Source organism: Sebastes umbrosus, chromosome 23 (assembly GCF_015220745.1).
Source record: "Sebastes umbrosus isolate fSebUmb1 chromosome 23, fSebUmb1.pri, whole genome shotgun sequence".
In the NCBI taxonomy this organism is placed as follows: Eukaryota; Metazoa; Chordata; class Actinopteri; order Perciformes; family Sebastidae; genus Sebastes; species Sebastes umbrosus.
The window spans coordinates 399,897-412,308 of NC_051291.1; the positions used below are offsets into that span (position 1 = coordinate 399,897).

The following is a 12,412-nucleotide window of genomic DNA, read 5'->3' on the forward strand; positions in this document are numbered from 1 at the left end:
TTCATTTGTATTGATCATTGTTGTAGGTCTATGGTACGACGGTATGACGGAGTATTAGGGCCACATTGAGGAGAATAAATAAATCTGAGATTACGAGAGAAGGTCATAAATTTCATAATTCAACTGTGTTATTGAGGATTAAGACGCTGATACAATCTAACATGTTTCACAACATGTCTAAAAATGAAGAGCTGGAACATAAAACAAACTAAATGTTAAATAAAAGAGAAAATATGAAGTGTGTATTGGTTCTTATTTCTCCTTTCTTCTTCCTCAGGTCACACATTTCTTTTTCCTGTTAAACCAAGTCAGTGAACTAGTCCGTGATACGGAACATATAGAATTCTACTGATGCGTTTTCTAACTCTGATTTAATTGTTTTCTCTCCTGAGTTTCAGAACGGGTGAAAAAAAGGTTCCTTAAAGTTTGGCAGGTGAATTTTTTCTGTGTGAAAGCGTCTGTTGTTGTTGTAATACTCTGAAGAGCACCACTACCCCATGTTCTAAATATAACTGAAAGCATTCATGTCTCTAAACACAACATACACCGATCAGCCGTAACCTTCAGACCACTGACAGGTGAGGTGAATAACATGGATTATCTGGTTACCATGGTACCTGGCAGTGGGGGGGATATATTAGACAGCAAGTGAACATTTTGAACTTTGAACTTTGTGTTGGAAGCAGAAGAAAGGGGCCAGCGTAAGGATGTGAGGGACTTTGACGAGGGCCAGATAGTGCTGGCTAGACGACCGGGTCAGAGCATCTCCAGAACTGCAGCTCTTGTGGGATGTTCCCGGTCTGCAGTGGTCAGGACCTACCAGAAGTGGTCCAAGGAAGGAGAACCGGAGAACCGGCGACAGGGTCAGACCCGAGGCTCATTGATGCACGTGGGGAGCGAAGGCTGGCCCGTGTTGTCTGATCCAATAGAAGAGCTACTGGAGCTCAAACTGATGAAAGAGTTAATGCTGGTTCTGATAGAAAGGATCTGCTACTGACGGCTTGGTGCCAGATACCACAGCAGACCTTCAGAGGTCTAGAGGAGTCCATGCCTCCACGGGTCAGACCTTCAGAGGTCTAGAGGAGTCCACGCCTCCACGGGTCAGACCTTCAGAGGTCTAGAGGAGTCCACGCCTCCACGGGTCAGACCTTCAGAGGTCTAGAGGAGTCCATGCCTCCACGGGTCAGACCTTCAGAGGTCTAGAGGAGTCCATGCCTCCACGGGTCAGGAGGAGGACCTACTCAATATGAGGCAGCTGGTCATCATGTTCCGGCTGATCGGTGTATATTTAATGTCAATTAAAACTCACCTGGAAGAAACCCTGAATGCTTTTAGTCCTGATCAGATTAGATTTAGAACATGAGGTGGTGGTACACCTCAGCCTCTTGTGGCTGTAGAGAGTATTACAACAACAAAATACACTTTCACAGGTGAAAAGAAAGTAACTTAGTCATCAAGATCATTTTCTTTAGATCAGACAGAAAATGCATCACCAGAATGTTTTTCTTTCCGTACAGTGGGTGACAAACCGCTCACACAAAACCCGTTTAGACTCTCCAGTCTGGACCGGTTCTCCTCGTCCATGTTGGAACTGGTTCTGAGTCCGAAGCAGCAGCCAGCGAGAGGCTCTGATGGAGGGGATAAACCTCCGATGCTTCTTTCAGCGGAGGCCAATTAACTTCATCTCGCTGAGGAAGGCAGCAGCTCGCCGTGATGTCACGAGCACTAAAGCTCTCACGCTGGGCCCGGCTAAATATTCACTATAGTGACACCGTCACACCTTCAACCATCACTCCTCTTTGCTTTGCTTTTGCTAATTGGCTCAGCGAGGCAAGCTGACATCATGGAGTTTAAAGATGATATGTAAATTCATTAAGCAGGATCTGTTTCTGACTTATTATATCGACATGAGGATCTTTATTCATATCTGAAGGCCGACGTCCACACGTCCACATCCATGAAGGATTCTGGGTTCGTCTCTGTGAAGGAATCTTTCAGATCTCGGTTAACAATTATTTATTTACAGACCATTTTACCCAAAAACTCTCCATTTAATCTCCTTTCACTGTCATTCACCAACATGCACGACAACCAACAGCATTAGTAAACACACCGATGAGATTTATTTTGTTGTGATTTTACATTCCACAGTTGAACATTTCCTTTTTTTTTCTCCTATTTGTATGTTTTACTCAACAGACACGTTACTGATGTTAAAGGTCGATGGATCCGTTTCACCGTCTGTCCACAGGATGGAAGTTGAAGTATCTCATGTGTGTGTTTCTTCATCAGTCAACTGTTCAACCTGATGAAGAGAGTCCTGCTGTCTCTAAACCTCGGTACTGTAGTCCTCGCTCAGCGCCGGGCCTCTCTGCTAACTCAGCTTTTATTAGTTCTGACTTTGAGTTGGACTCCATGCGTGACGGGAGGAATGCTTGTTTCTGTTTTGACCTCTGACGTTGTGCAGTAGTTGGACTATAAAGGAATCAGGAATAACCTCCTTCTGGACGTGATGTTAGCTGACAGAAATGAATAAATGGATGTTAACGGAGATCTGCTGCCTCACACGAACCCGACGCGTCCCACCTACTGTCTCAGGTTTCCTACACAGGTTCTGAGGCGTAGTAGTGTTACGTTAGAGCTCCGGTCCTGGGTCAGTTTTTCAGATGGGATTTAAGGACATTTCACTGCGTCTATGTGTGTCACATGTCACAACGACAGTGCAGCCAATCAGTAGCCTGGAGAGCTGATATGGAGCCCCAAAGTGTTCAATATGAAATAAAAAAACTCTTTTAACTCAACTGATTCTTATGAAATGTTGTTTAATCCCTCATTAGCTTAAAGGTGTAGGGTTGGAGGGTTTTACTGTTCAAATATAGTTTTAGTTCAATTTGTTGAAATGCTCTTTACATCCTGACAGCAATCAATAAATCAAATGCTCTTTTTTGTGATGCTCATCTTTACTTATCAGATATCTCAGGAACGAGCAGTTGATTTATGATGTTGACTTCATTATGTAAGACTATGTTATTAGAAGAATGTGCAGTTTACGATCTGTTTGAAGGCTCGGAGGAGAGACCGACTCGGAGGAGAGACCGACTCCTCTTGGATAGAACAACAGATTATCCCCAGATGATGATGAGAAACTGAAGAGAAACCATGTTTGATGTCTCCAGATAACAACGACATTATTATTATTAAAAACACTGACTCTGTCATATCTCATTACCCCGGTCTCTAGCCGGTCTCTAGCCGGTCCCTAGTCGGTCCCAGGACGGTCTCTAGATGGTCTCTAGTCGGTCTCTCGTTGGTCTCTAGCCGGGTACAGGAGGGTGAGAGCTTTTCATTGAACCCTTTGAAGGAGCCGTCTCTAGTCGATCTCTAGTCGGTCTCTAGTCGGTCTCTAGCTAGGTACAGGAGGGTGAGAGCTTTTCATTGAACCCTTTGAAGGAGCCTACTCTAGCCGGTCTCTAGTCGGTCTCAAGTCGGTCTCTAGTCGGTCTCTAGCCGGGTACAGGAGGTGAGAGCTTTTCATTGAACCCTTTGAAGGAGCCGTCCTCATTAGCTGAAGAAGATGTTCACCCACATAGCAGCTGTCATCTGAAACACTCGGCTCTAATCTCCCACTGGAGTTTTCTTTAGTTTCTCTTATTAAAGGTTAATTCTGGTTTATTACAACTTGGGTCTTATTTTTCTAGTTTTATTAAATTCTACTCACCGAGTAAATTTTCTGCGATCTGGGAACTCGTTGACGTTCATACAGCAAAGTCACGACAAGTCAAGAGACGGGATGGTCAGACAGTTAATGCAGATCTGAACCAGCAGTCCAACCAGCGTCCAACGCTGAAGAGCCTTATACCTCCTAACGGCCAGCAGGGGGCGACTCATCGGGTTGCAAAAAGAAGAGAAAATGACCCTCGACTTCTCTCTTGATTTATTACCTCAGTAAACATTGTAAACATGAGTTTATGGTCTCAATCTCTAGTTTCAAGTCTTCTTCAATACAGCATGATGTTCATTTAGTAAATGATGGTCCCATTTAGAGTCAGATAGACCATAAAGCAGGCTGACAAACTGCTACCACGGCGTTGTTCAGCGTTCGGTTGCACTAAAAGAAATTTAGCATCCTAATTAATATCAAAGTTAACGTGAATTCCAGATGCACCTTTGCTAACCAAGCTAGTGCTCATGTTAGCTGGTGACTTGTGGACTTGGCGATTGTTATGCTATAATGGTACCTGCCGGGTCTCGCTCCTCACCAGCTCCGACCTCTCGCCCAAATACGGTCACTTCTGGCTCCAGTCGTAAGAGCCGGGGAACGCTAGAAACACGTTGTCCAAACCCGTTTTGGAAAGTGTTTATACAGTAAAGTGTTTTTGCTAAATGGCCACGATCCAAAGCTCGCTGGGTGAAAGGGCAAAACTTGATAATTGTTTAAATATTGGGGATAGCGCTGCACATTATCAGACAGTCTTTATTACATAAAAGAGCTAAAGAGCTTGAAGTGGGTTCCAACATTGGAGGGGTGTCGGGTTGGGAGAGGGTTTCTGAGGTTGTCTGACGAGCAGCTCTGATGAAGCCTTCTGGCAGCTGAAGTATCGTCTCCACTGGACTGAATCTTGACAGGAAATGATTCGACTTTGTCGCAATTTAGAACGGAGCCATTGTCTGACAGTATGCAGAACACATACAACATTGGTAAACCTCACTAGTTAACCACATCTCTCACTCGTGCACCCCTCTGGTCTGCAGGACTGATGCAAAAGAAGGGTTGAACCTCTCTGATCCTAACCAGAGTCTTTACACAGTAACCCAGAACCAGAGTACTCCTGATAGCAGATCCAGGTTTCTATAAACTGGGACGAGGGCCGATAAAATAAGACCCAAGTTGTAATTAAGTGGAATTACTGAACAGATGCCAGTTGGGGTTAACCTGCGTTCGGATCAGTTCTACTGGTGGTTTCTGATAGATGGAGGATCACCTTGTGGATGACCGGATGTCTGTATATCTGTGCCTGCTGTCACAGCCTGCACAACCAGCTGCTGTACTTGGTCCTGGTGAGTATTTAAATGGCCTATTTATTGCATCATGATCATCATCTCTATAATGTGCATAGAAATATTCAAGCCCATGCTCGTGTGTGTTTAGATTACTGACTGATGATCGGCGGCTGAGGCCTCGAGGAATCTAGCAAACACAGAACACTTCTTCTTCTTCTTCTTCTTCTTGAGTCTAGATGCGTTTTGACCGGGAAGAAAAGTCGGAGTGAGTTCTCATCAGATGCAGATACTGAAGCCTTCCATAGTTGGAGATGCTAACCCCCCTCCCCCTTTAAAACAACTCTTCTTTATCGGCCATGTGACAACGCAGGAGTCAGTCGGGTTAAACAAGATACTACTCCATTATGTCGCTCCTGCCTTTATACATCTCCGAGGCAGGACTCCACTTTGTCATTCTGATCAGTTTTTACAATGTTTTTCTATTAGAGACTTCAAAACAACCCCCCCCCCCCCCCCACACACACATACACACACACAGTCATACACACATTTACCTCTATATGACTAGAATGGAAAAGAAATCAAACATTTGCTCTGAAGTCAGTCGACAGCTCGTTCACAACATGAAGGGCTCAGTAAAAAGGAATAAAAGAGGAATGCATGTATAAAACGCTAAATGGCAGACGGGATCATCATCAGACATCAGAATGAAATGCACCTACACCAGAATGAAAATGGTCCAACGCGTGACGGTTCCTGGTCGTCACTTCTCTGGAATATTCTGTACAATAATGTACAACAATGGAGGTTCCTGGATCTCCTCGCTGGGACCTCAGAAGCTGGAATACTGAAAGTTTAACAGACGGGCCACTGAACATGATCCAAGCCCGGCGAGTCACACGGCGTCACGTCTGGTCCGTTCTCTTTATGTGAATTATCCCACAGGAGGCTCCGTGAGGCCGAGTCCGAGAGAAACGTGATCATAACGATCCAATACTGCTGATTCGTTGAGTTCTCCACGCTCACAGTAGAGCCGTTAATAGAAGCAGTTCCCACCGTAGTCCATCACCGTTAGAGCTTCAGAGCTCCTCTCCTGCTAGAATCAATCCAAACTGCAGTCTTTCAGTGTCTCCGTGGATTTCCTTCAGAACCTGTCTCGGTCCATTTCAGCTTCTGCTCCACAACAAAACAAGCACAACTCCAAATTTCCGATAATATTTCTTCAGTTTTTTTCTGTTATTTTCAAGATAGCAGATCATCAAGACACACGCACACACATACACACACACAAATAAAAAAAGAAATCAGTATTCAGGAGAGACTGGAGATGAGCGGACGGATGAAGACGTGGAACAGTTTGTTCTGTTTGTCTGTTTGTTTGTTGTCATGTTATCTGTTCGGTTCCTCCGGTGGTCTGACGGCTGCCGGCTGCTCTAGCAGACGGTGCCGTTCTCCTGTCGGGACTTGGGGCAGGTGGATCGGGGTATCGGCTGGACGGAGGGAGCCAGGGTGCAGAAGAAGCCGGCGATGAGGGTGAGGCCGAGGCCCCCCCAGGCGCAGAACATGGACCAGCCGTAGCCGTGGCCGATGTCGTCCGGCAGGCTGAACTGGTTCCGCGGGTAACGGGAGAGCTCGAAGTTGATGCCGGCAACGCAGGTGCAGAGGGAGATGATGCAGAAGGTTCCTGGAACGACAGAACAGGATGTTAAAAGAGAAAAATACACCAAACCTCTGTCTGTGACAACCCTGACATCTACTGACATCTACTGACATCTACCGACATCTACTCGCTATCCGCTGTGTCCAACACTGTCTCCTACAAAATATGTTTATACCCGAGTCCAGCGGTCAGCAACCTTTACTATCAAAAAACAAATCTGTCTGGAGCCGCAAAACATGTGATCATTGTGATGAAGGTAACACAGTTTATAGTCTAAGTATATAGTATATCAGTCTAATGCAGTGAGGGCCAAAGAGACAATGTACTACGGAGTATTAGGACCACACTGAGGGAAAAAACATCTGAGATTTACACAATAAAGTCAGAATATTACGAGAATTAAGTCATAACTTTACAAGAAAAAAAGAAAATAACACGTGAAATTACTACTTTATAATATTATGACAATATTTGTGCCCACCTCGATAACATTTTTAAATAATGTTACTTGAGGCTGAGGGGTTGTGTGATAGCGTCATGGTATTCTTATTTTTTATCTTTTATTTATTCTGTTGTTATTTATTATTGAGATGATTTCCTCAATGTGGATGAGCTCTTTGAATTGGTATCCAGATATTCAGATTTCACTACGAGACCTCTCCTTGAGAAGGGCTTGGACACGATAACAAACAGACCGGATCATAGAAAGGTTTGGTTTCTCTGTTAGTCTCCATCATGATGTCAGACATTATAATAATCATGGTGTTGCACTTGGTTGTTCACATGAAACAGAGAGCTTGAGAGAGTATCAGTACGGACAGGGAGCACGCTTGTTGGATTGTTTGTACTGACGATTCAACCGTTAAAGTTCTAACTCCATCAAGTGTTGGAAATGCTCCAGTCACACCGGATCACCTGATACTGACTCTGCATTCAATGGAAAGGGCTGTCTGATATATCGCCAACCACTTCATCACTCTACTGAGTCTGCATTGCATTGTGGTCCGTTGTTGTGTCTCTTCTTCTCTGCTGGGCCGTCTTTGAATGGAACGGTGTCGCTCTGATTCACCACCAAACCACCGGCATCTCTTACCTCCAATATGTAGCTGTATGTTTTAGTAACCTGTCGTCTCTCATCTGAGTGAATCTGTTCCTTTTGGACCGTGTTTAGCAGAGAAGCAGTCGGAGATGCAGCTCTAAATATGGCCTCGTTCTGGGAGCGCCGCTGTGACCCCGTGGGCTGATTTGGCCGCTGCAGACTGACCCAGCCTATTTTCTTTTTGCCTTTATTGCCAAGCAATATAATTGACTTTTTAATTGCCTGTTCATTATACAACTGTAGGGCACAGCACTAATCCAAGGCCCGTCATAATTGAGTGTGCAGTCGCCTCCTGCCAAGCCAGCGCGTTGCAGCACAGCAGATCAGTGTGTGTGACTGGAAGTGGGACATCTACAGGGTTGTGTGTGTCTCTGTGTGTGCATATTCACACTGATATACTACACGTTCATTCATCTAAATCACCACTGATGAGATACACAAATGTTTTCTATCTGACTGGTCACCAGCGTTTTCTATTCTAGTTCTAATGGTACGTCGTCGTACGGAGCCGAAGTCAGGAGGTGGTTAGCCTAGCTTAGCATAAAGACTGGAAGCAGGGGGAACAGCTAGCCAGAAACAGAAATACATCCATGTGGACGAAGAAAAACACTTCAACTGACTTTATGAATGACAAAAAATGTGTTTCTTACAGTATTGGGATGACGAGATGACTGATGAGGTGGGGATGCTATTGACTTGCTGTGTGTGTGTGTGTGTGTGTGTGACTCACCTCCCATGAGGAAGAGGAGGCCAGCCACATACTGCATAAGGCCTCTGTCCCAGCAGCAGCCGAGCACGCCGATGACCCAGCCGAAGAGGATGATGGCCACCGCCATGCCCATGAAACCCGCCGTCATTCGCCGCAAGTCTGAGGAAAACAGGAGCAAAAGGAGAGACGGTAAACATCAACTAGAGTTTAACAATTAACGCTGACCTGGACGGGATCATACTGACGCTGTGAAGAGAGGCAACATGACACTCACAGCAGTCAGTCACCGGCGTGCCGGTCCAGTTCTAGTCCACAATGACACAGCGGTGTCGTGTTGCAATAACTAAATCACACCCCGAGTCCAACTGACACAAAACCAGCCCGGCTGTCCTCAGCAGTCAGAGGGAGTCGGTTCTAATGTTGAACTAAATCACACTTAATGAGTCTGAAACGGGGTGGTGGTGCAGCGGTTAGCGCTGTCGCCTCACAGCTACAGGGACGCACGATCCCTTCTGTGTGGAGTCGGCATGTTCTCCCCGTGTCAGTGTAGGTTTACTCCGGGTTCTCAGGTTTCCTCCCACAGTCCAAAGACATGCAGGTTCATTGCTGACTCTAAATGTCCCGTAGGTGTGAATGGTTGTCTGTCTCGATGTGTCAGCCCTGTGATAGTCTGGAGACCTGTCCAGGGTGGACGAGAACGTGTCGGCAATAACCAGGAGGAACAACAGTCTGAGCAGAAGTATGGGAGAGGAGGAGGAGGAGGAGGAGGACAGTCAGACTCACACTGACTCCCAGTTGTAGAGAAGAGTTATGATACGCAACACAGATCAAAAAAACTCTTGTAAGAGACAAGATTTTTTTTTGCAGATAAAGAGCTGTTCCTAAATTCAGTTAAATCCCAGATGAGTTTTAATACAGCCGTTTTTAGACGCACGTTTTAAAGAACATGTATTTTTTAAATGTTTAAAAACTCGGAGAAGGAGAAGCAGCGGTGGGATTGTGGAACGGTGGAGATTAAGGACATTTGTCAACAGACGATGAGAGACATCGCAGCGTTCTGCAGCGTCCACGTGGACCCGAGTCAGAGTCTACTTAAATGTTAAATATTGAATCTATTGCAGCTTTTATGAATCTGGTCCAGTTTATGGAGACGACACAGTGAGGGCAAACAGAAAGAGACAGTGTGTGTGTGTGTGTGTGTGTGTGGGGGGACAGCAGTGTGCTCTGCAGGAGGGTAATGACAGTGACAACGACTGGCTGCAGAGAGGAGCTGAAATATGAAGAGGAGGAGGAGGAAGAGCTCCGAGCAAAACCCGACTCCCCTTCTCCGAGTAGATTAGAATGTCATGGGTGAGCTGCTCTGCTGGGGGGGAGATGGAGGATGGGAGGATGGAGGATGGAGGATGGGAGGATGGAGGATGGAGGGGGGAGGTAAGGAGGAGGCCGGGGGCTGGAGTAGAGGACACCATGCGGTGGGGCGAGAAAGGTCAAAACATTTGGCCTGAGAGGATGAATGTAGAACAACAGAAGACGAGTGTCCTCTCATGTAGGACGTGTTCCTTCATCTTAACCCCTTCACACCCAGCAGCCGCTCTGATGACAGCTAATGTTGATCAGCCTCAGCCAGTGGAAATGCAAAAGTCATGTCTGCCTCACTTTGACAGTTTCACTATGATTGACTTACTAAACTGTGTCCCTGTGGTCACAAACCAGGACTCGTCACTGTCTTCTGATGCACACATCAACATCTGTCTGTCAAACCTCATTTTCTCCAGCTGAGGAACATTTCAAGACCCTCGCTGAGCAAACGTGATGCAGAAACACTGGTTCACGCCTTCATCAGCTCTCGCATCGACTACTGCAACTCTCTCCTCGCCGGCCTCCCAAACACAACTAGACTACTAGACTACAACATGTCCAAAACAGAGACGCCCGGATCCTCACCAGAACATCATCCTGGTCCTCCACTCCCTTCACTGGCTCCCAATGAACCATCGGCTCGTCTACAAGATGCTCCTCATGGTCTTCACTGGTCATTAATTATTATTAATAATAATAACTTGTTCTCTTCTATAAGGTCACGATGACAGACGTGGAAACAAACTCCAGCAAATAAACAGGAATTCAAAGGCTGACCGTCCTGGAGCCGTTTCTGACACATGCAGATGTCCGTGCACGACTTTATGAAGACGGACGGAGCTCATGTGGAACTCCCCGTAAGGAGGCCTGTCAGTCACACACTGTAACCATGGTGACCCCTGACCTTTACAGTGAGGCATGAACGTGTTTGACAGTCAGTGACGCTGTAGAAGTTGTGTTTCGTCTTGCTGAGCGTCCACACATGCTGTCTGTCTTTGTCACATATCGTGTAGTTTTGCTGAGTAGTGCAGATTCTGCACCAGACACAGACACGCGGTCTTAGTTATTTATACACAGGGGTCCGATGAGTTGAGATGAAGTTAAACCTGTATTGGCTTCACATGTTTTAATAAAAGGCTAACGGCGTGCTGACACTGATGTAGGTCAGGGTGAGGTGATCTTTCCCGTCTTCCTGCACCCTGACGGTCCCTCTGTCAGGTCAGATTAGCCCTCAACGTGTCCTCCGTCCAGAGTCAGATCCTGCAGGTTATGTGGGACTCCACAAGTTTAGTTTACCCCCCCTCCCCCGGGTAACAATGTCCTGTGAGTCCTCAGCATTACTACCCCTCTCTGGCATGAATAAGGCTCTGTACTCGGTCCACTCCTTCTCATCATCTACTTATTCCCCTCGGTCAGTCCCTTCGCCATTTCAACCTGGACTTCCGCTGTTACACCGATGACACACAGATATATTTCAGCACACCCTGCTGCCGAGAGGCTCATCCACGCCTTCATCTCCTCCCGCCTCGACTACTGCAACTCACTCCTGTACGGCATCAGCACCACCTCCATCAATAAACTCCAACTGCAACTCCAACAGCTGCCCGACTCCTTACTCACACCAAATCATGGTACCACATCACCCCAGTCCTAGAAGACCTCCACTGACTCCCTGTTTCTCACCGGATCAACTACAAAATCCCGACCCTCACCTACAAAGCCCTGCACCAACTGGTGCACCCCCACCAAACCTTCTTGCTCTTTCTACTACATCAGTTGCTCTGAGATGATAGCATCTAATAATGATGTGGGTGGGTTTACATCCTGGTCCATCCTGGTGCGTCTCATACAGACGCTAAAGGTCGGCTTTGTGCATCGGTATCAGAAACAGAGGACCACTGACTGAAGCATATTTAACGAGCGGGGGGAGAAAAGGAGTTTCCTTGACTTCGTCTTTGAATAAGCTGCAGAGTTTACCTGTCATCATAGACAACTGACAGCAGGAGATAGTGAGTTTCCTTTCAGTTACCAGCTGAGAACACTGTTAAGTGTTTGACAGAGCAAAAACACCCCCAGTCCCACCGGGAGGAGCTCAGAAATAGCAGTACAGGAGGAGTATCGTCACAAACTGGCTCAGGCAATGAGATTTACTGGAAACAAACATGTTTTATTAAAACTAAAAGGTACATGTTTGTCTCTGGGCGTACGTCATTGTTCTGTTGAAGGTACAAATGGAAGGGGGAGTATAGGTACAAAGAATCAAGGTGTACTAAAAAGGAAGCAGCTCTTTTACTCCATCCATGTAGGGAGAAACTGCTGAGACACAGACGTGGTGAGACCTGTGGAGTGTCCATCCGATGCTGCACCACAGTAACAGGTAAAAAGAAACTGCCGGTTCAGTCTGACAATCTGTATGCAAACTCAGCATCACAACACGTCACATGACAACCGACTCCGACACAAACAGCTGACTTGTTGCATCTGCATACAGGTTAGCTGCTGTTTCTGGGTGGCTGAGCGCTGTCAGGTCTGATGTGTGGATACCTCACAGAGAGATCTGTTTAAACCCTCATGCACAGTTTGA

General features: G+C 46.3%; 1 protein-coding gene across 1 annotated transcript in view; it reads right to left on the reverse strand.

Moving 5' to 3' along the window:
• Nucleotides 1-5,516: 5,516 nt before the first annotated feature.
• Nucleotides 5,517-12,412, reverse strand: part of tmem178b (transmembrane protein 178B) — a 79,269-nt gene continuing 72,373 nt past the window's right edge. Inside the window, exons 4-5 of the mRNA XM_037760698.1 lie at nucleotides 8,491-8,628; nucleotides 5,517-6,685 (exon numbers count right to left, since the gene is read on the reverse strand). Of these exons, the coding sequence (XP_037616626.1) occupies nucleotides 6,435-6,685; nucleotides 8,491-8,628 (389 nt within the window). The 3' untranslated portion in view covers nucleotides 5,517-6,434. The remainder of the gene's footprint in view (nucleotides 6,686-8,490; nucleotides 8,629-12,412) is intronic.